At 42.2% G+C, this 22,288-nt stretch overlaps 1 protein-coding gene across 1 annotated transcript in view; it reads left to right on the plus strand.

Annotated features, from left to right (window-relative positions):
* Positions 1-591: 591 nt before the first annotated feature.
* Positions 592-22,288, plus strand: part of NALF2 (NALCN channel auxiliary factor 2) — a 162,777-nt gene continuing 141,080 nt past the window's right edge. The window contains exon 1 of the mRNA XM_069985925.1: positions 592-1,755. Coding sequence (XP_069842026.1) covers positions 946-1,755 — 810 coding nt within the window. The 5' untranslated portion in view covers positions 592-945. The remainder of the gene's footprint in view (positions 1,756-22,288) is intronic.

Genomic DNA, 22,288 nt, shown 5'->3' on the forward strand with positions numbered 1-22,288 from the left:
TGAATGAAAGGAGAGGAGGGGGAAGGAAGGGGTGGAGTGTCGGCAATAAGGAGGAGGGGGGTGGCTTTTATAATAAAAAAAAAAGCACAGTTGCATAAGGCAGGGGAGGCATTGCTCGTCCGTGTGCACGGGGCTGCGCCTTGACGTGCCTGCGCCTCTCTGATCAATTTCTCAAGGTGTTCTCTGCACAGCTGAAGATGGCGACAGATTAAATAGAAATAAGAGGAGCCCCAGCTGGGTGATCTGGGCCTGGGTGCACGGCGAGGAAGAGAAGGCATGGGAATAGTCAGTCCTAGCAGCAGGATGCCCAGGGAGCAGAAGAACAGTGCGCATCAGAAGAGGAAGAGAAAACAATAAGGAGGGCACAGCCACCTTCCAAAGAGCGGAGGAGCACAAGCAGCCCGGGATCAGCAGGCAGGATGGGCAGCAGGTGCTAGTCACAGGGGGATGCTCTTACCTGGCTCTGCTTTAGGTCCATAGGGGGGAGGGTGGGGGGATCTGCATGGGTTGCCCCTTGCATCCCCTGTGGACTTCTCCTTGATGTACTGTGCCCCAGGGGTGAATCTTTACAGAGGGAGGGGGGTTCTTTTTTTCTTGCTTGGCTTTCCCAATATTTACTGCAATGGCCTGTTACTGAGTGACCCGGGCAGGGGCGGGTAGGGGAGGGGAGCTCCCATCCCTTCATCCACATTCCTTTATCCCTTATCTATCCACCTGTCATTGCTCCATCACATCATCAATATTCTACTATTATCACCATTTACCCTTCTCTCATCTGGTCGTCCACCCATCCCCCTCCCCAACCTTCCTGATGATGCCCCTCTCTGCAGGCCCCCTCACTAGAGGCAGGTGACATTGTGCTGGTGGTAGGGAGCCCACCACAAACATAGGGGGTGGGGAGAGACTGAGAGCACCCGGCCGCCGAATTCTCCCACCCCCTAAAATATGATCAGGGGGGCTTGGATGTATCCAAGGGAAGATGAGGCCGTCTTAAAGATCTGCTGGGAACCCCGACACAGCGACAAACCGTGCGCCGACTCCGAGAGGGCTCAGAGATGGCGCTTGTCCCTAGCCTCTCTCTTGTTCTTCACCGTCCTGCTGTCTAATCACCTCTGGTTGGTCTCTGCAGGGGCCAAAGCAAGAGGCAACTTCTCCTACAGCCACCAGCCGAGCAGGGGGGAGCAGGCCAACTCCAGCTTGCTGTCCCTCCAGAGCTTCCCAGGGGAGGGCAGGGGGTGCTGGGACAACTTCCTAAGCAATTCGACCAAATCTGCTGCTCATAGTCCGCATTGCACTGGTGCCAGGACCTCTCACCTGGATACTGCCTGCACCAAATTGCATTTGCAAAGACATCGGGGGTCTGTTGCCCCCTCCTCTCCCCAAACCTCCTCCTCTTCTTCAAGATCCTACACCCCTTCCTCGACTTCCTACAACCAAAAGAGGAACTTTTTGAAGGCTTATTTTAACAATTTCACTCTGTCTTTTTGTGATACTTACACCATCCTGGACCTGCTGCTGGGCATGTCTAACCCGGACAGCCTGAACTGCAGCCTGGAGAACCTGATGGAGGACTTCATGGGGACACCTGCAGCCTCCTCTGCTGTCACTGACGATGAGGTGTGCAGCAACTGTATCCAAGCTTACCAGAGACTGGATCAACACGCTCAGGAAAAATACGAGGAGTTTGACTTTGTCTTAGAGAAGTACCTGCAATCTGGGGAGTACTCTGTCCGATCCTGCGTAGGGGACTGCAAGGTAAGGAAAAGCTCCCTAAACCCTCTATTACTATGGGTCATACCAGGCTGTCAGATGCTGTCAGAGGTTGAAGTGTACTCTAAAGTGTATCAATAATCGGCTACTTTAGAGGATGCTTGTAGAAAATCTTCCATCAAAATATTATTACCATTACCTATCTATTTGCTCTTATGGCATACATCTACAAACTGGCAATCATTGGAAATTGGTTAAGTTTTAAGGAGAAATTGCTTATTTTTGCACAGTATCATGGAAGAAAATTGTTTCCACTTTTGAGTCATGCATCGGTTCTGGATATGTGTTGTGAGTGTTGTAGTTAGCTAAACTTAGTTAGCTATATTCAGGAGAAAATGAAATCAGTGAGTCTTATAACCTCTGGTGGTTTAATACATGTGATCACAATATAGGGAGTGTGTACTACAAGAAAAAGTAAAAAACAAACAAACAAACAAAAACTAATAACATCAATCCACCGTTACTTTATTACTTTAATATCACATATACATATATTGCTTAGTGAATATGTCCATTTTATTACGATAATAGCTTACAGTATAGGTTAGTGGTGTGTAACCTGTGGCCACAACTGAGGCTACAACTCCCAGCATGCCCTAACACTGTCCAATATAGACTGGTTAGATAAATAAAAAAGAAAAAGATACCTAAACACTAACAAATCATATTATCCTTATTATACACACAAATATTATCAGGACTATTAACAGAATTCTTACATTGCTTCATTACACTGTAATGGGGCCCAGTAGCCAATAGGGTTAGTGACTTGCCTTATACTAATTTGCCTTATACTAATATATCTTATACTAGTATACTTAATAGTAACAAAAATAAAATGTACAGACTCCTAAGCAGGTTTTTATCCCCTATGTTTTTGTTTGTCTTAAACTTTCTTAGAAGTTCCTCTATCAGGTAGACCAATGGAGAATATATGACACTCCAGTACTGTTACTAACCTAATCTATGCTAATGTGATTTATATGTGACGTATAGAAAAGCCAGTGAGCACTTATTGCACTAAGTACATGACTATAAGATAGGCGGCTTTTAGGTATACACATCTGTGGCCAATCTTGTTCCAGGTACTAGTCCTGAGACAATGCTAACGCCGTTTCAGTAGCAATTTTTGAAAAATATTAGATCTTCTCGTGTAGAAAGAAAGTAACACTTCTTTAACAAGCATTTAAACATTCCATTTATACTTAGTATTTTCTATGAAATATTCCCACCATGAACCCTGATACAAAAAACTCTTTCTAGGTTGTTCCTTTAAGATGTGCACACTGCACTACATATCCTGACGCAGCAGTGGGAGGAGCGCTGGCTATGTGTAACCCTGGACAAATTCCTTTATTGTGTAACCATGGGGAATTATTCTTGTTCCTGATTGGCTTGAGCCCTGCTTGATTTGGATGTAATGTAATAATGTGGAAGAGCTGACTATACAGTCTTTTGGTATTGTAGTTTGCACACTGCATTGCACCTCATGGGCTCAACACTGCCCACCATACTACACTGCAGTGTTTTATCAAGCCTGAGCGACCACAGTGTCTGCCTATATGATTCCATCCTCATTGCACATTCCCTGATAGATGGGAACAGCATGTAAGGGAAGCATGTCCAAGCTGAGAATTGCACTGCAGCAAACTGCAGGCTGCTATATCAAAAATCCACATTTCTGTAATGGGGCTATGTACTATAAGAAATCACATCCAGTATGTTTAAGTGTGAAGTCTCATTGTTTAGTAAATCTTAAACAGCACCATTTTTAGTGGTTGGTGGAAAAATAACATTGTGACCATTGTTTTCAAGGGCCATTTACAATAACTGCTACGGAGGTAAAGGTTAATGTAGACTTCAGTGCCAAGGCTTATTAACTGGCCATACATTACCTGGGATACCCACTGTCCGCTTGGCATCGCATGGAACTATTCAAGAGTTGGGTTGCAGATTAGACACATTATTTATGCTATGTCTATGGACCCGGGCTAGCCTTTCTTCTGTATTGTGTGTTGTATCAATGCACAGCTAGAGCATGGAAAGTGTTGGCAGGACCTAGTGACTTTTTAATGAATTGTTATACCCCCAGCTCAGCTAATAAAACTTTAATTTCCTTAATTGACATTTGCACAATCTGTGGCTCTAGTGCCAAGCAGACGTGGTATGTGATAAACGCTGAGATTGGTTGACCTCTAGCCCCTCTTACCAGCCTCTTTCTGTAATGGGCCACCCGGGCTGCTGCCTACTACAACAGAAACCAACAGAAACCATGGCAACTAAAACCGCCTGCCAGAAATTGCAGACGCCAACTCCTGCATTGCAATCAGGAAAGCCTGCTATCTGTACCAGAGGGGGAAAAGGAGAGGGGGGAGGAGGGAGCAGAGAAGAGACACAGAAAGACACAAGCACAAATGGCTTACAAAACAGAAGAATACGCATATTCATATGCAGAGTGAAAATAATGCTTATGCTTACAGTCATGCAGTCAGTGCATGTATTTCATATACATAACAGAGAGACAGAATGACAGAGAGCAGCATACGGACAGAGCATGATGGAGAAATAATAGAAATCTACCTATGGGAAAGGCAGGCAGTACATATGGAACAGGCAAGGCACCTGAAGAATAGCCTAACGCTCTACAGCACATACAAAGCCTCTGACACCTGGTGCAGAGCATTAACCTGGGAGTTAGAACAAATCAGATTAGGCAGATGTTTCTATAGAAAAGACGCACTGCAAGATGTAGAGACTGTGTTATTCCTGCTTTACTAGCATACCAGGTAGATTACAGGATAAGCTGCTTCTCACAGTTCTACCATGAACAGTATGTTTTACAGATGCATGAACCTAATAAAAGGTTTGGCAGTAAAGTTTAGGCCTCATGCACACAGATTAATGTCACATCCTCTGTTCATGCACTTCAGTGGGGCCATTCAGACTATAAAAGACATAGCCATATAAGGGATGTTGTGTATGTGCAGTCCAGATAACAAAAAAATCCTAGAATTGAATATTTCATATTGGACTTGATTTCCCCTACAAGGACTTTTTTTCTAAAGGAAAATCTGGTTTGTGTTATGGAACATCACACAGCGCTTCATGGTTTCATTCCTATCTTGTGATCCTGGAACCTCTACTTCCATGTTTGTTCTGACATGGGCAGAGAGCTTCCTTCCCATCACCCCTCCGTGTCATTGATGTGCATGAAGGGGGCTGGCTGTCTGCTTAATTTATTCACTGAACCAAGTCTCTTCTACATCACAGATGGGGATATTTTCCAAGCCAAATCTCTCCAAAAGGAAAGTATTTTATTTGGCATATATCCCTAGTCAATGCTCTAAGACTTCTAGATGTAGTGAAACACTGACTTGGGGACACTACTTTGCCTAAGTGGTGTGAGACCTATTTGCATATCACTTCCCAGAATTCCTAGTAGAGCAGGAATGGCCTTTAAGTCTCCACACTTCTCCCTTTGACCCTTTTAACAAACATAAAAGTCAAGGTGCTGTTTCCTTAAGACGGTACTTGGAATTGAGACATTGTCTGAGTATTTAAAGTTAAAGTACATTATTATGTTTTATGAAATTACATTCGGGTGGCAACTAATCCACATGTTGTGCCCCCGGACAGCCCTTTTAAAAGACTTCCACTTGTTTTGTGTTACTTTTCCCTGACTAATATCTCAAAATAAATTTTTTTTTTTTACTTTTGAAGATTTACCACTAACCCACTAAGGGCTAGTATAGTATTAACTGAAGGGGTGTATTAATCCATGTCTCCTTCCTCAGCAAGTAGCCTCCTAATGATCTCATTATGGTACTGTGTTATAACATATAGCTCTTTATACCACAGGTTATAGAGCAAGGCTAGCGTGTGAACATCTTTTACTATTTCACCAATAGCCAGAGGGGGCATTTATAGATTGAGATTAACACACATTGTTTCCTGTGTCTTGACAGGTTCACATCCCTGTAGTTTTTAAACCACATTTTCATATTGTAAACTTACAAAATGCATGTATACGTATCGTATTAACCATTTTGTAGTGAATGAGTAATTGTGCCTCCTGGGATGAAAATTTTTTGATATAAAAACATCTTCACAACCATATTCATTAGGTAATTTCTAGAGATGAGCGAACCTCTAACATGCTCGTGTCCATCCGAACCCGAACGCTCGGCATTTGATTAGCAGGGGCTGCTGAAGTTGCATAAAGTCCTAAGGCTATGTGGAAAACATGAATATAGTCATTGGCTGTATCCATGTTTTCCAGACAACCTTAGAGCTTTATCCAACTTCAGCAGCCACCACTAATCAAATGCCGAACGATCGGGTTCGGATGGACTCGAGCATGCTCAAGGTTCACTCACCTCTAGTAATTTTTAACCAAGAGGTGTTCTGACCACCACCCCTCCTGAGGCTATGTTCACACTACGTAAAACTATGGCCGTAGTTGCCATCAGCCGTACTCTTCACATTGTGGAACACTGCCTCTGCTTCTATGGGATCCCGTCCGGAGCATATACACATCGTATACGCTCCGGCCGGGATCCCGTGCGGCGCCGCAAATAATTGCAGTTGTAGGAAACCCTGTCAGTTCACACAATGAAGCGTGCGGCTCTGGCCACTTGCTTCATTGTGTGCAGGGGGAAGTTCTGATGCGGGCCGGGATGATCCGGGCAGAGACCAGCCGGGGGTCACGGAACGGCCGGTTTCTTACTATGTGGGAACATAGCCTTATACTGCATATATTCTTATGTTATAGGTTTTTTTTTCCAAGTTCTGACAAAAGAAATAGCTAAAGGGAGGAAATGTCATAAAATAAAAAAAATCTAATCAAATAATATATATATATATATATATATATATATATATATACATATACTTGCATAATAAATCACCCACTGCTACCACTACATACCAATGCTCTTGTCCTTTCTGCTGGTCTTTGCTTACTTGGCTGCAGCGTTGATGTATCTGTATACCCACGTTACTACTGCAGTCAACCACTGGCCTCAGTGATATACAGCATCAGACAAGAAGCCAGTGATGGGCTGCAGTGGTCATGCTATTGATGTAGCCAAGTAAACAAAGATCAGCAGGAAGGACCAAAATAGTAGGAGATCAGCAGGTAGATAGCGGTTCTTCTTATACTCCATGGCATCCTCCCTCCTCTTTAGCCAGTTTTTCTCAAAGCTCTGGAAACACCCTTTACTTGCATTTGACAACACTTACTACAAAACAGTATGTACAACATTATTGTGGGTTTCCAAAGGGCCAGACTGGGACTGTAAACTTGCCTGGCAAGGAAATTATCATCAGCCCACATAAAATATTGTCCTCTTCTAGACTGCTGAAAACACGCAAGAAATGGCACCATGGCCATACCATCAACACAAAAAGATCAATAGAAAAGGAACATACAAACAGCGAATCCCAAGTCAGATATACACTTTTTTAGGCTAAGTTCACACAACTTAAGTTATCAATTAATCAGGGCCGTTATTGCAATTTGCACATAGTATATGCTCCGGCCAGGATTGCAAGCGGCCGCAACGAAAACTGTAATGTCAGTTTTGTATGGTCGATATTCATTGAATAGCGGCCGCACAACCATGACACACATTGGACACAGTGCACACATTGAAGAGTGGATCTTGTGCAATGCATTGTATGGCTTTATGCTCCATGTGAAGCTTCAAAGTTTATCAGTCCTGAAAAATTCTTTATGAAGGCCGGACCTCATTTTTACATTCCCAGGAGGAATATTACAGGAATGGGACAACCCAGAGTTCTAAGTATTGATGCTCCTTAATTGTTATATCGATGGTTATACAGATATTTTCTATAACAGACATATCAGGGGAGGTGACATCCAATGTAAATCCAGTGACATTCTTTGTGATAGCAGATGTTCTTTTTCCTACTTTTCTCCATCTGCCATGACTGCTATGACAACTTCTCTAGAAGACTATAGAGTTGGCTGGTACGAAATATTTGGCCCTGACACCAGACCAGGCCCTAAAATTAATGAAGACTTAAGATGAGACCTTTTAATATATTTACATCACAAGCCAGACCTTCTTGTATCATCTTAGCTACACAATACAGTCTGAGCTATACAATACTGGAAGGGGAAAGGCAACACTTCCAATGCCTTGCTGTGTCAAAGGTTTAGCAGTACTACCCAAGGACTACCAACAGCTCAAAGGGTCCCTGCAGGTCTACCCACTGCCCTACATGGTCTTCAAACTTATGTTCTTATTGATCCAGGATAGGACAGCTACAGCTCATTGGTAGTATAACTTGTCAGGTTAACTGGTATAAGCGGGAACACTGGGATGCTACATTGGGTAAGTTTTTTTTAACACAGTTCTTTTTCCTCTTTGCCACTGTCTAGAATATAAGACTCAGGAACTACTGGGTCTCAAGGAGACACTACCTTCTTCTCACACAGCAGAATCAACTTACAAATGTCACCCTGCTGCAGGCTCTCCTATCTGCTCCACACAGCTACTCACACCATCTACCCTTTGTCCTTATCATATATATACCCATATATATCCTGTGCATATCAGCACAGGAGATGTGTACCTCTGCATGCAGGCATCTATTACTGTTCGCCCCATGCAGTGAGCAGAGGAATTCCTCCACTTCCTTGCCCTAGAATTCTTACAGTATAGCACTGACAAGTGTACTTGCCTTTACAATGCTGGCTCACTAATCGCCTGTCCAACTGTTTGGTAGGGTACATTACCGGTCAAGGTCTGTCCAATCATGTACATACCTCCCAAAATTTTGGATGGTCAAAGAGGAGCACTTGTGGTTAAGCCTAGGAAAAGAGGGACGGGGGACATGAGTCAAAAGTAGGGACTGACCCTCCAAAAGAGGGACACTTGGGAGGTACTGTATGCATAAATGAAATATATACACATATATTATAAGCTCCTACCAAGCTTATATTGGCACCTGATATGACCTTTGTATGCCTCTATGACTTCTTTAGGGGCTGATGATACAGGCTTCCTAGGATGAAAGGCCCCCTAAAGAAGTCATATCATGCCCTAGTTCAGTGATTTTCAACCAGTGTGCCGTGGCACACTAGTGTGCCGCGACACATGGTCGGGTGTGCCGCGGGGAAAGTTCCCCAAAACTATGATGCCCCTGTGAAACGGGAGAAAACAATGCGGGAGAGAAACCTGGGGATGGGGGAGAAGCAGGGGGGGAGAGAAGCACGGGGGAAGTATGGTGGAGAGAAGCACAGGGGGGAGAAGAAAACAGGCCCAGGTTTCACACTGAGTTAGTATAAATACATTTAGAATCTATATTAACTATATGTATAATATGTACTGTTTTAGTGTCATTTTGTGCCATTTTGGTTGGTGGTGTGCCCCGGGATTTTTTAAGTATAAAAAGTTTGCCGCGGCTCAAAAAAGGTTGAAAATCACTGCCCTAGTTCATAAATCATGCTATTGTCAGCCAGCCCATACAGAATACTACTAGGTTATTTCAGCTTCTTTCGTGTCACCCCCATGCAGTATTATCTGCTGTATGGCCTTTTACTCACTGGAGACTCTCCAGTTGTAGACGGCCTTCAGGAGCCAGCTGATGTCAGCAAACTTAGGGCCCTATTCCACCGGACGATTATCGTTTGCATAATCATTAACGATTAACGATCTCAAACAACCGCTATTGCGAAAGACCTGAAAACATTCACTCATTTCCTTGAAACGATAATCGTTACTTATGATCGTAATTGCGATAGTTTTTTCTTCGCTATTTATTCGCTATTGCGTTCGTATCTATTGCGAATGACCGAACGATGTCTTATTCAATGCGAACGATTTGCAAACGTTTTGTGAACGAGCAATGATAAAAATAGGTCCAGGTCTTATAAAGCGATCAACGATTTCTCGTTCAGTCGTTAACTGCATTTCAACCGAACGATTATCGTTTAGATTTGAACGATTTAACGATAATCTGAACGATAATCGTCCGGTGGAATAGGGCCCTTAGGGTGGCAGGGAAACAAAGGGCATACAATGGAAGCTGGTGGCTGGAAACAGGGTAAAATCTATGGGGCAAAAGAGGTAGAAGGCAATGCCAACACTCAATGGCTGATGGACAGTGTTAGCCAGAACTTCCTGACACTGACAAGCCATCATGTGCAGTGCACTCACTTCAGTTGTCTTGATGTTAGTGTCAGGAATCATGACCTTTACCTGTATACCTAGCCGGGTGGAGAGACAGTGGTGTCTACTAAGAAAAATCTGTTTGGTAGGGCAGATTGTCAGCCCTGGACTGGGTGGCAGTGGTATTTGTAGCTCACACGTCAAGTGTACCATCAATGCAAATACATAGATGAAACAAAAGGATGTGCAGGTTTAGGCTGGGTTGACACTACGTATATTTCAGTCAGTATTGTGGTCCTCATATTGCAACCAAAACCAGGAGTGGATTAAAAACACAGAAAGGATCTGTCCACACAATGTTGAAATTGAGTGGATGGCCGCCATATAACAGTAAATAACTGCCATTATTTCAATATAACAGCCGTTGTTCTAAAATAACAGCAAATATTTGCCATTAAATGGCGGCCATCCACTCAATTTCAACATTGTATGAACAGATCCTTTCTGTGTTTTTAATCCACTCCTGGTTTTGGTTGCAATACTGACTGAAATATACTGACTGAAATATACATAAACTGACTGAAATATGCATAGTGTGAACCCAGCCTGCGATTGTAAACATACTGGCTGTTCTTTACCTAGAATTATACAGAACTTTTTCCATTTCATTAGGTAATCAGCAGCCTATGATTTAGGACTTTCTATACTCCTGACTGAAGCCTTGGAAACTTCTCTTTTCCACCTTTTGTTTGCATTTTGCCTCTTTAGCCATTTATGTTCTTTTTCCAGGTAGATCTAGAATAGAACATTCTGTACATAGCTAAAATTGAAGCTGTTTTTCTTATTTTTAGATGGGTGGGTGTTGTGCCACTTTATTGCAACAACCTAAGAGCCAAGTCTGGATATTGCCTTAAGCTTTAATTTATGGGGCTTGTCATGGGGTTTACTAAACTTCTTTTCTATCTCTGCCCAACTCCCTCTTCAGGTAGACTTGGCCTAAAACTGTGATGGCGATCTCAGCGTATTATGGGGGATTTTTTTTTAAAAACTGTTGTGTACCCAACCAGAATACAAGTTTAGACCTCCCAATGCAAGGAGCGAGTATTTCAATGAATATGTTACATGGTATACTAAATCTTTTCCCACAAATATACTCAGCTCCACTAGCTCTAACAGGATGTGGGGAAATTAAACAGTATATTTATGTCAAGAGGTTCTCTTTTATTGCAACCCTGATGTATGTCCAAATGACCCTGAACTAACAATTCTGGAACTTCTTTTCTTACAGCTCTGTGTTGTGTCATTCACCTCTTATTTTTAATGGAAATGTATGACTAAAAAGCCAACAGGGTTTTACCATGTAGAGGTGTGTTCCTACATTGTCACCAACACTATCTTATCAAAGCTGGCAGTGTCAAACTATGTGGTGACACCACACCTCAACCCACACCCTGAATACTATACAAACTTTATACTGGAGAATTATTAGTTTTAGATTAAGCCTACGAACCACAGTGACAAACACTTGAAATTAGAAAGTATAAGAAATTACTGCAGGTTAACGCTGTTCACACTACTGTTAGAGGCTTTGTATGGAGCGTTTGTCAGCAGTTCCTTCCGTCCTTTTCCTCCCATTGTTGACAGATGGTTCTTTACGACTATATATATATATATATATATATATATATATATATATATATATATATAAAAAGTGGCACATTTGCTAAATGAATGCATTTGCAAAAATATTTAACTTGAACCCTTCAAATTAAACTATATTAGTTGAGATGGGAATACCCCTTTAAGACCAGATGTAAAGAATAACATTGATGTTCTTTCGATAATGCCACCTTCTAAATGCTGCGTTTACATGGAACGCTTATTGTGCGAATTTAAACGATAACGATTAAATTCGAACGATAATCGTACGTGTAAACGCAGCGAACGATCAAGCGACGAGCGAGAAAACGTTCATTTTGATCAACATGTTCTTAAATCGTCGTTCGCCAAAAATTTGCAGATCGTTCCGTGTAAACAGTCATTCACCGATTTTACCTATGTGCGAGAAAGGCTTAAGCGATTGCAAACAATTTTTTCGGACAATATATTGTTGCGGCTAAACATTGATCGTTATATATAAAAAAAAAATGTTACTTCGAAATCGTTCATCGTACGATCGGGCGAATTATCGCTACGTGTAAACCCAGCATAAGAGTGGGATATATTAGGTGTGTGGACTTAACAGGCTTCACTTTGCTGGGTTAATGATTTACACTTATGGTGCGTTTACACGTAACGATAATTGGCCCGATCGTTTAACGATTAACGATGTCGGAGTAACAATTATTTTTTCATAAAGAGCAGCGTTTAGATGGTACGATATATCATACGGAAAATTCGTTGTGCGATCGTTTTGCGAACGCTTAAGCCTTTCTCACACATTGGTTAAATCGCGAACAACTGTTCACACAGAATGATTTGCGTTTTTTTTGCGAACGACAAACGACGATTTGATAACATGTTGAAAGATCAAAATGCGTGATGTATCGTTCGTCGTATGATCGTTCGCTGCGTTTACACATACGATTATCGTTTGAATTCGATCGTTATCGCGCAAATTCGTACGATAATCGTTACGTGTAAACGCAGCATTATAGCACTTGATAACATGTGGGTGAGAAAGGGTTACTGATGCACTGAGTTTGCAAGGTGCTATGTGAGCAGAAAGAAAGGAAAGAGTTACATCCCACATCACAAGGAACACAAGGAAGAGAAGGGATATTCTTTCTGTTGCTGATTTGCTAAAATGAAGGGGACTGCAGCACACTAGGTAAATTGAATTTACACAAAGGACACCCTCCCACAGCTTTATTGGTTGTTAGAGTTAAGAGGAAAACCTTAATTTACCTTGAGGAACAACACGGTTCATCTTGAGAAGGCAGTCTGGCTCAGTTTGCAGGTAAATAACCGAGACTCTCTCAGGCTTTCTCCCTTTTTCCTGCACATAGAAAATGTTAAGCCCCCGCCTCACTTTCTATAATTTGTCTTGATCTACAGTGATCAGCAAAATGCAAAGAAGAGAGAACTCTAGCAGCCACAGCTTTGGAGGTGTTTTTATGGAATAAAGACTAATTTTGAGCAAATTAAGTGATTTACTAACATAGAAATAACATTGGCTCTCAATTGGAGGGAAGATGTATAAAACAACAATGCTCATTTACTAAGGCTACTTATAGGCAGATAACACAGGATACCTCCAGACGTCTTGTGGACTACTTGCCTCAACAGATCACAGCTGTTTTGGTGGTACAAGGGGGCCTACATGATGTTCAAGGTTTCTTTTTTATCTTATGGCTAATCAGTGTATATAGTCCATTGTTAGAGAGTTATTACCTTGTAATTGTCTTTATAGCAAAGTGAAGAATAAAAAAAAAAAAGACGCTCTAGAATTCCTCCTAATGAGTTGACAGAAATGTTGACACTCCAACAAATATATACATAGACTTATGTAAATCTGCATTTCTTTGTGTGCTTTAGGTGTGAGCATATGGTTCATCTGTGGATGTTTTGATTTAGAGACGTCTGATGAATGTATCACGAGACACAAGCAAATATATTACTAGACAGCAATATATTACCTGTGCCAAGGAGCTGCACTGTCTACACAAGCAATCTCTTGCAAACAAACATAAAATCATTCCAGCAATAAAAAAGAACACACTTGGGCTCTACATACCTGTCTGCAAGTGCCTGTAAAACATATATAGCTCCTTCATATGATCCTTATTGGTGACTTTATACAGATATGTTTATGGTTCACATCCCATAATGCATTTTCCATGCTTCACAATGCAGAAGTTTAAAAACAGTTCTGAGCTAGATATACACAACACCTATTGACATTGTCATTGTTCAAAAGATTGTTTGCACTACAAATTAACCCCCAATCTTCCCACTAACATGCAAAATCTTTATGCATAAGAGAATATGATAATATGTTTAAAGGTAACTGGCACTGCTTATCATGTACTCAAATTGAGATGAATCAGTACTATTTAACCTGATTATTTCCTATTACCTATGTGTATCAATGACCCACCTGTCAGGAATTACTATTAGGAACCATAGATATATGGGGAGCTTGAACGTGTATATAGAACATAGAATGACCTGCTACAAAAACATTCTTCAAGTTCTATATGTAAAAATGTGGTTACATTGAATATATAAGTACAAGGAATGACAGCTCACTGCACTGAATGCAAAAATGCAGTTGGAGGTCTGGAGTGTACAGTACAACACACGGGGCGGCTCTGACTGCAGCCAGCAGAATTGTGTCATGTACAGTGTCTGGCGTCAGCTTAGTCCCAATCATACTTCTACTATCTGACATGATAAGACAATCTGAGTATTTAATGCAGCAAAAGTATCGTTCAGCTCACCTGGTGGGTGCTCGACCTGGGGATTCCACTTCCCAACAGCACAGCAGATTAAAAGAAGGAGATTGGTCGGCACTTCCAGAGTAAAAAATTCCAGCTTTATTTAGTCCATAAAATTCATGTCACAAATCCATAAAAATAACAAACAAGTGCACGATCTTACGCGTTTCTGGCTGACGCCCTTAATCATAGATCTATGATTAAGGGCGTCAGCCAGAAACGCGTTAGATCGTGCACTTGTTTGTTATTTTTATGGATTTGTGACATGAATTTTATGGACTAAATAAAGCTGGAATTTTTTACTCTGGAAGTGCCGACCAATCTCCTTCTTTTAATCTGAGTATTTACTTGTCCTTTAGATTCCTTCTATACTGAGGAAACGTAAGCTTAGATGCAAGCAACGATGGTCATGAGGCGCTATTCTGTTTTGTTTTTCTATATTTGCTGACTACAATGCCTATTTGAATCGAATGTTTTTTTTTTAATAAAAAAAAAAAAAGACAACCCTTTAAGGACATGGCCCATTTTCGTTTTTACGTTTTCGGTTTTTCCTCCTTGTGTTTAAAAGGTCATAGCACTTGCATTTTTCCACCTAGAAACCCACATGACCCCTTATTTCTTGCGTCACTAATTGTACTTTGCAATTACAGGCTGAATTTTTGCATAAAGTACACTGCGAAACCAGAAAAAAATTCAAAGTGTGGTGAAATTGAAAAAAAAAACGCATTTCTTTTATTTGGGGGAAATGTGTTTTTACGCCATTCGCCCTGGGGTAAAACTGACTTGTTATGCATGTTCCTCAAGTCGTTACGATTACTATGATATATAACATGTATAACTTATATTGTATCTGATGGCCTGTAAAAAATTCAAACCGTTGTTAACCAATATACATTCCTTAAAATCGCTCCATTCCCAGGCTTATAGCGCTTTTATCCTTTGGTCTATGGGGCTGTGTGAGGTGTCATTTTTTGCGCCATGATGTGATCTTTCTATCGGTACCTTGATTGCGCATATACGACTTTTTGATCGCTTTTTATTACATTTTTTCTGGATTTGATGCGACCAAAAATGCGCAATTTTGCACTTTGGGATTTTTTTGCGCTGACGCCGTTTACCGTACGAGATCAGGAATGTGATTAATTAATAGTTCGGGCGATTACGCACGCGGCGATAGCAAACATGTTTATTTATTTATTTATTTGTTTACTTTTATTTAAAACCTGGGAAAAGGGGGGTGATTCAGACTTTTATTAGGGGAGGGGGATTTTTACTATTAACAACACGTTTTTTTTTTTTTTTACACATATACTAGAAGCCCCCCTGGGGGACTTCTAGTATATACACTTTGATCTCTCATAGAGATCTCTGCAGCATAGATATGCTGCAGAGATCCATGAGATCGGCACTCGTTTGCTTTCGGCTGCTGCAGCCGGAAACAAACGAGTGCCGAGCCGAGGACGGCGCCATCTTGGACGCGTCCCCGGCCGGCATCAGTAACGGAGATCGCTCCTCCGGGACAAGGTCCCGGAGGAGCGATCTCCCCCACTAGACACCAGGGAAACGTTGCCTCCGGTAATCGGAGGCAGCTGTCAACTTTGACAGCTGCCTCCGATTAGCTAATTAGCGGGCACGGCGATCAGACCGTGCCCGCTAATAGCGGCGGTCCCGGGCTACACGCGGCACCCGGGATCGCGGCACTTCAAAGCGGGGCCGCCGCGCGGCCCCGCTTTGAAGTGCTAATGAGGACATAGGACGTACCGGTACGTCCTATGTCCTTAAGAGGTTAAAGAGTCACTGTCGTATTTTTTTTTTTTGCAGAAATCAATAGTCCAGGCGATTTTAAGAAACTTTGTAATTGGGTTTATTAGCCAAATCTGCCATTATCTGCATGTAAAAAGCCTTTTCCCAGGTCCCCCCCTCCTTCCTCTTTTTCATCCACTCTGAAAAATCTGAAAATTGTGACTTGTTGCAGGAGACGTACCCTGTCTGTTCTAGGGAGAGGGGAGGGGGGAGGAGGAAGGAGGGAGTTAGCCGGCAGCAGAAAGCAGATAAGAGAGGATTACAGGCATGGAGCTGGGTGACAGCTGTAATCCGAGCTCAGACAGGTCACTGGTGACTGTCACAGGAGAGATCCCGTGAGGACTCTTTGTTGTCCTGTTTTGGTCTTTTCTTTAGCTCTCTCCATAGGAGAACAATGAAGACAGGGGGGAGAGCTTCAAACTGCTTTTTCATGATAAAAATGCCTTTTTTCGGATAATAAACCCAATTACAAAGTTTCTTAAAATCGCCTGGACTATTGATTTCTGCAAAAAAAAAATTCACGACAGTGACACTTTAAAGGGCAATGGATTTTAGGATGGTTCCCTAAGTAGTCAGTCCTAATCTGTGGAGGCTCTAGTAGAAAGGGAATTAGTTTCCTATAGCACCTCGAACACACAACTGTAAATTTCAACTCCCACCTGTTCTGCACATTGGCCAAGAAAAGGTGCATCCCATGCTGGGCAGTATGGTTGCTGGCAGTATAATTTAGCAAGGGTTGCACGGACATCTTAGCAATGTCCACGCTGCCCTTGCTCGAACAGTTAATACTTTACCTGTCCAAGCTCCTACAGTACCTGTCTTCTCTTGCGCTCTGTGTGCATCCTTTCACCGCGTGCTGCTGCTTCAGAGTGGCCTATCTGTGCTGACAGTGGTGGTCCCAGCGATTGGCTGAGAGGCTCTGAAACTGCATTGCGTGTTGCTGGGATGCATAGAGAGTGCTGGTGAAGACCGGGAGGGTGGACAGGTAAAGGATTAACTGTTTGGGCAATCGTTAGCCATTGGCCATGCATCAATGTTACATGTATCGATGCACGGTCTGTGGTCGATGATTTTAGATCTGGGCCTGAAGAAATGATCAGCCGATTATCACTCCATGTAATAGGCCTCTTATGCATTATGCAAAGCTGATTGAAATCAGTGGACTGTCCATCGATTGCACAGCAGAATGCATCCTCCAAAGCGATAGGTGCTCTTCATAATTGCCTATCACTAATTATCTCAGATTCCTCTGCTAGGATAGTATTATAAAAAGGCAGATTACTGCCTCTTCTGGGAACTGATCATTTAAAAAAGCATGTTACAAGGTTGGGCAATTGTGTAGGCAGGGCCATGGTAAAGATTGCCAATGATCAACCTGAAAAGCAATGTTTGTTTGCGGATTGCCAGACCCATTGCACAGGGTATTGTTAGCCTATTTGGCCAAGAATCTCCCCATGTAGTAGGGTATTGAGCTGGCGTCACCCACACCCATAGCTGGATGCACTTTGTTGGCTCAAAAACCTGCTTTAAAAACTGTAGTGGCTTTTTCCAGAAAATGCTGTGTGTGACAACCCTCTTAGATTATCTTGCTACTTAGTTTGACTCTCATATTGGTTCTCATGTCGTTTCCATTATTTTGGTAAAAAATAATGACCAACACAGAGAAAATACCTATCATGATGTTTTGGACCCACTCCTGGCTCACTAAATAAAGCCCAGAAGACAGCTAAAAAACACCTGTGAGAACATAGGCTTACTGTAATGGTAAGAATCTGATAGGAATGGATTTGGTATTTCTGTAAACACAATAATAAATGTTTAGCAAGTAAGAGTCATTATATGGCAGGAAAGGTAAAGCAGTGTCTCATTATGGACACAATTAAAGAAGAGAGATCAGACAGATGAAAGGAATATATAAATGAGAGATAGTAGGGCATAGCTACATACATAGTTAGTGATACATATATTTTATAATCAACTAGCGATTTCACAGTCAAACAAGCAATTTCCTTAATGGCTGACTAACCATTTGGCGTAACTGCTTCCCTGATAGTATTCTGACAGGAACTTGATGTGCATGACTATTCATATGTGTGCATACTTTGTCGCAATCATGCAATTTTATGTAATAGACAGTGATGTACTTGGTCTGCATATATTAGGCCACTATAAAATGCTATGCTGGTTAAATCTTTTATGCCATTAACCAGGCTGCATACGCACAGAACATTTGTCTTTGAAAAGACAAGACGTTAAGATAAAAGAGCGACCTCAATTTACCTAAGAATAAAGTAGAATTGGAAGCCATACTATAAGGGTCCTATTACAAAGAGCGATTATCTGCTAAATCAGGCCGATAAAAACAATGATGAGCCAAGGAACCAATCATTGGCTGATCGTTGTCTTTGAACATGTTAGAAAAATCCTTGGCTGATGTGAGGGTAAATAAAATAATAAAGTGGTATCCTTGCCTGTCCACACTCCCCTCATGTTCTCCTGTTTCTGTAATTCCCCACTCCACAGCCACCTCCCACACTTCTGAATTCATCTTTGAAGTGACAGACGGCTCAGCCAATCACTGGTCACAGCGCTATCTAGTATCGGGCAGTGATTGGATGATCGTAGACCAGAAGTTTGAGCTGCAGCTGCGGTAAGTGGTGAATCCCAGACAAGGCAGTCCTCCCTATCATCTGCTCTCACCCAATCAGCATCTCCAGTATTGTTCTCAATAATGCAGACTCTTCTTACAATACTATGCTCAGCTGTCCTTTTCAGCTGGTGGCTTTGAAGTTGGCATTGTGGCTTTGTCAGTAATCTCAGATCTGGATGATCATGGCTGCTTAGAAAAAGTGTATGCATATACAGAAAGGGTGGTCTCTCATCCCCTGCTGCAACCTCTGTCTTTATTCAAATTCAAAATTTAAAATATTATAGATAGTAAATAGATTTTTCTTTTAGGGTATAAACCCACACATCGTATATGCAGCGTATTTACTGCTGCAATACGCAGCAAATACGCAGCAGATTAGATCTAAATAACCGAACACAGCATAAAATCTGCCCCATCAAATCTGCTGCGTATTTACTGCGTATCTGCTGCGTATACGGTGTGTGGGTTTGTACCCTTAAACAAGAAGTTCGGCAGCGGTGGCGGGAGAGGGGAGGTTGGTTAAAAAATCATTATGGGCAGGGGGTGGGGGAAAATTAAAAAAGACAATTAGCTCTGCTGTCCCCTTGTCTGCTCCACATCACCGGCTCCCATACCCTGCCAGGTAAGCTCTTCTCGCGGTTTCCGGGCATGTCACAATGCAGATTGAACATTACAAGTGGGTAGGATTCAGCTTGCTTAGCCAATCAGTGACTGCAGTGGTGTCCCGCTCCAGTCACTGGCTGGATGCGCAGGGTATCTGTCAGCCGGGTTGTGATGTAGCTGGGGGGGAGGGGGATAAGAAGACATCCGGCTGGGGTCCAGGAGCAGGACGAGGCGCTGCATGGGCACCAGGCCTGCTGAATATAACTTCTTTTTTTATCCTCCCCCACCCCGGAATAATTTTTTGGCCCTGCGCCAGACTTCTCCTTTAAGAGGAAATTAATATTAATATGTAACTGCTAACTAGTATAATGAGCGGTGGACTGGGATTTTTCATTATCTGGGTTAAAAGCAATATATTTTGTTCTAGGTAGTAAAGTCTTCTTGGGGTGATTTCATGTTTCACACTAACATCAGGAATGGAATTATAGCAAGTAGAGATGAGCGAAGCAAATCACGCTGTTAATTCACTTTGTTCAGTGAAGCAAATTCACAGTGATTCATTCAACAAACTCCCTAAACATGGCGGCCACAATGACAGCTGCACATGTTAGCTTACAGAACTGTCTTTTGGCGTAAGCAAGGAAGTATCCATAATCCCTTGTGCCCATTCAATTAGCTGTCAACCCCACTGTGATGTTAGCACCTCCCCTTACCCTCTGTATAAGGTGACTGACTTCCTGGAGGCGGCCAGTCAGCTGTGTATAGTGGTGTGCAGGTTGCAGCAGGCAGTTAAAGCAGGAAAAGAAATACAAGAGATAGGGACAAGGAGGGTGGATTGTGGGATGTTTTCTGTGAGAGCAGTGAAGCCATTGTCCAGTATACAAAGTAACGGGGTGACTGTTGTTCATTAGACCAAGTTACTGCAAGTCACTGGGGGCTGTGTGTGCATTATATGAAGTCTTAACACAGTTTCCATCCTAATACCTCACTGGGTACTCATTTACCAATGTCCATTGCTGTCCTTGGAGAACATTAATATCATGCTGCTGATCCACCAACGTCGACTACTGTTGAAACTGAACGGAAACTGAACGATTGACAGGCCGATTTTTTTAAAAAAATTGACATTTTCCAACTTTTGTCACAGCAACAGGTGTTGAAAAAATTGCTTCTCTATAACAGTCCCACTATTGTAGCTACCATAGTTTGCCCATTTTAATGAAATTCGTTTGTATGCCACGGATATTCACGAATCCGCACAAATATTCGTGAACTTCACAAAACGAATTTTCAAGTGATTTGTTTATCTCTAATTGCAAGTTACATTTACCAGAAACTTTTTATATATGTAAAATGACTAGAGATGAGCAAACCGGGTTCGGGTTCGAGTCCATCTGAACCCGAACGATCGGCATTTGATTAGCGGTGGCTGCTGAACTTGGATAAAGCCCTAAGGCTATGTGGAAAACATGGATATAGTCATTGGCTGTATCCATGTTTTCCAGACAACCTTAGAGCTTTATCCAAGTTCAGCAGCCCCAGCTAATCAAATGCCGCTCGTTCGGATCGACTCGAACCCAAACCCGGTTCGCTCATCTCTAAAAGTGACCTATCTAATGGCATTACTACACAATGAAAAGTCAGAGGAATTGGCATTAGACGATGAGTGCATTTACAATCATATGGACTCATTTATATGGGGTAATCATTGACTTACCACTGAAAACTATAATTATTACATGGTAGCCCATATGAAAATATATATTTTTGAGCAAGTGCAAAATATATTTAAAGACAATGACTGATTTTCATATAATGGGGGGGTCCGACTGGGGGGGGTCCGATAACCAGTAGTGGATTATAATAGGTCCTTTTCGGGCGGTAGCCCGGGGCCCTGAGCTCCTGGGGGGCCCATGACCACCCAAAAAGACTTATACTTTCAGTAGAGATGAGCGAACTGGGTTCAAGTTCCAGTTCCGCTCATCTGCTAATCAAATGCTGAAAGTTCAGGTTCGGATGGACTCGAGCATGCTCGAGGTTTGCTCATCTCTAACTTTCAGTAATGTATTGTCTCCTGCCTACAGTTCTGTCATGATTTGCAAACAATTGGTGCTTTTTACCCCAATTTTGCACAAATGAGGTAATTATGACATTATCTGTCCTATACTATGAACGCCACGCTAGCCTATGGTGAAGTTAATCCGCCCCTAACGATAACAATAACATGATCATGTCCCACTGCAAAACTCACAGTAATCAGCTTTTATCTAGAGCAACCTGATAGGTATTTTTTAATCACCTTGCAGCACCACCACATAGTTTACGTAAGTCACAGATCTTTGGGTTCCCTAAAGTTACAGGCACTGTTTCTACACACAATCTGCCCTGGCTAATAGAAAGTCCTGAATGAAGAACATCATCCTCCCCAGTTACTAATAATCATAACAATTACTTGTAATTTAAAGTGTCCCTGTCATTAAAAAAAACCTTTTGACCTTCAGTGTTCAGACCCCCACCGATCTCTAGATATAGCCGGGAAAGCATACAGCTGAGCACTTCTCTCCTGGCTTGCTGCAATCTCCGTCTCACTGCAGGAGGCGAGCTTCATAGATTTATAATGGAGCTTGTCTCATACAACAGTAGGGGACTGAACATTCAGACCACGACTGATCAAAACTTCAGACATGTCACACAGACATGTCAGAAGTTTTTCCTAATGACAGAGGCACTTTAGAGGTTATCCCACACAGGATCCACAGAATAGGGAATGTGTCAGACTGCAGGGGGTTTGACTGCTGAGACCCCATGCAGTGTCAAGAATGGGGACCCAAGTCTCACATCAGAAGTGAACAGACATGCACACTGCTGCTCTATCCATTCCTTAT

The sequence above is a fragment of the Dendropsophus ebraccatus genome, chromosome 10, assembly GCF_027789765.1.
Source record: "Dendropsophus ebraccatus isolate aDenEbr1 chromosome 10, aDenEbr1.pat, whole genome shotgun sequence".
In the NCBI taxonomy this organism is placed as follows: domain Eukaryota; kingdom Metazoa; phylum Chordata; class Amphibia; order Anura; family Hylidae; genus Dendropsophus; species Dendropsophus ebraccatus.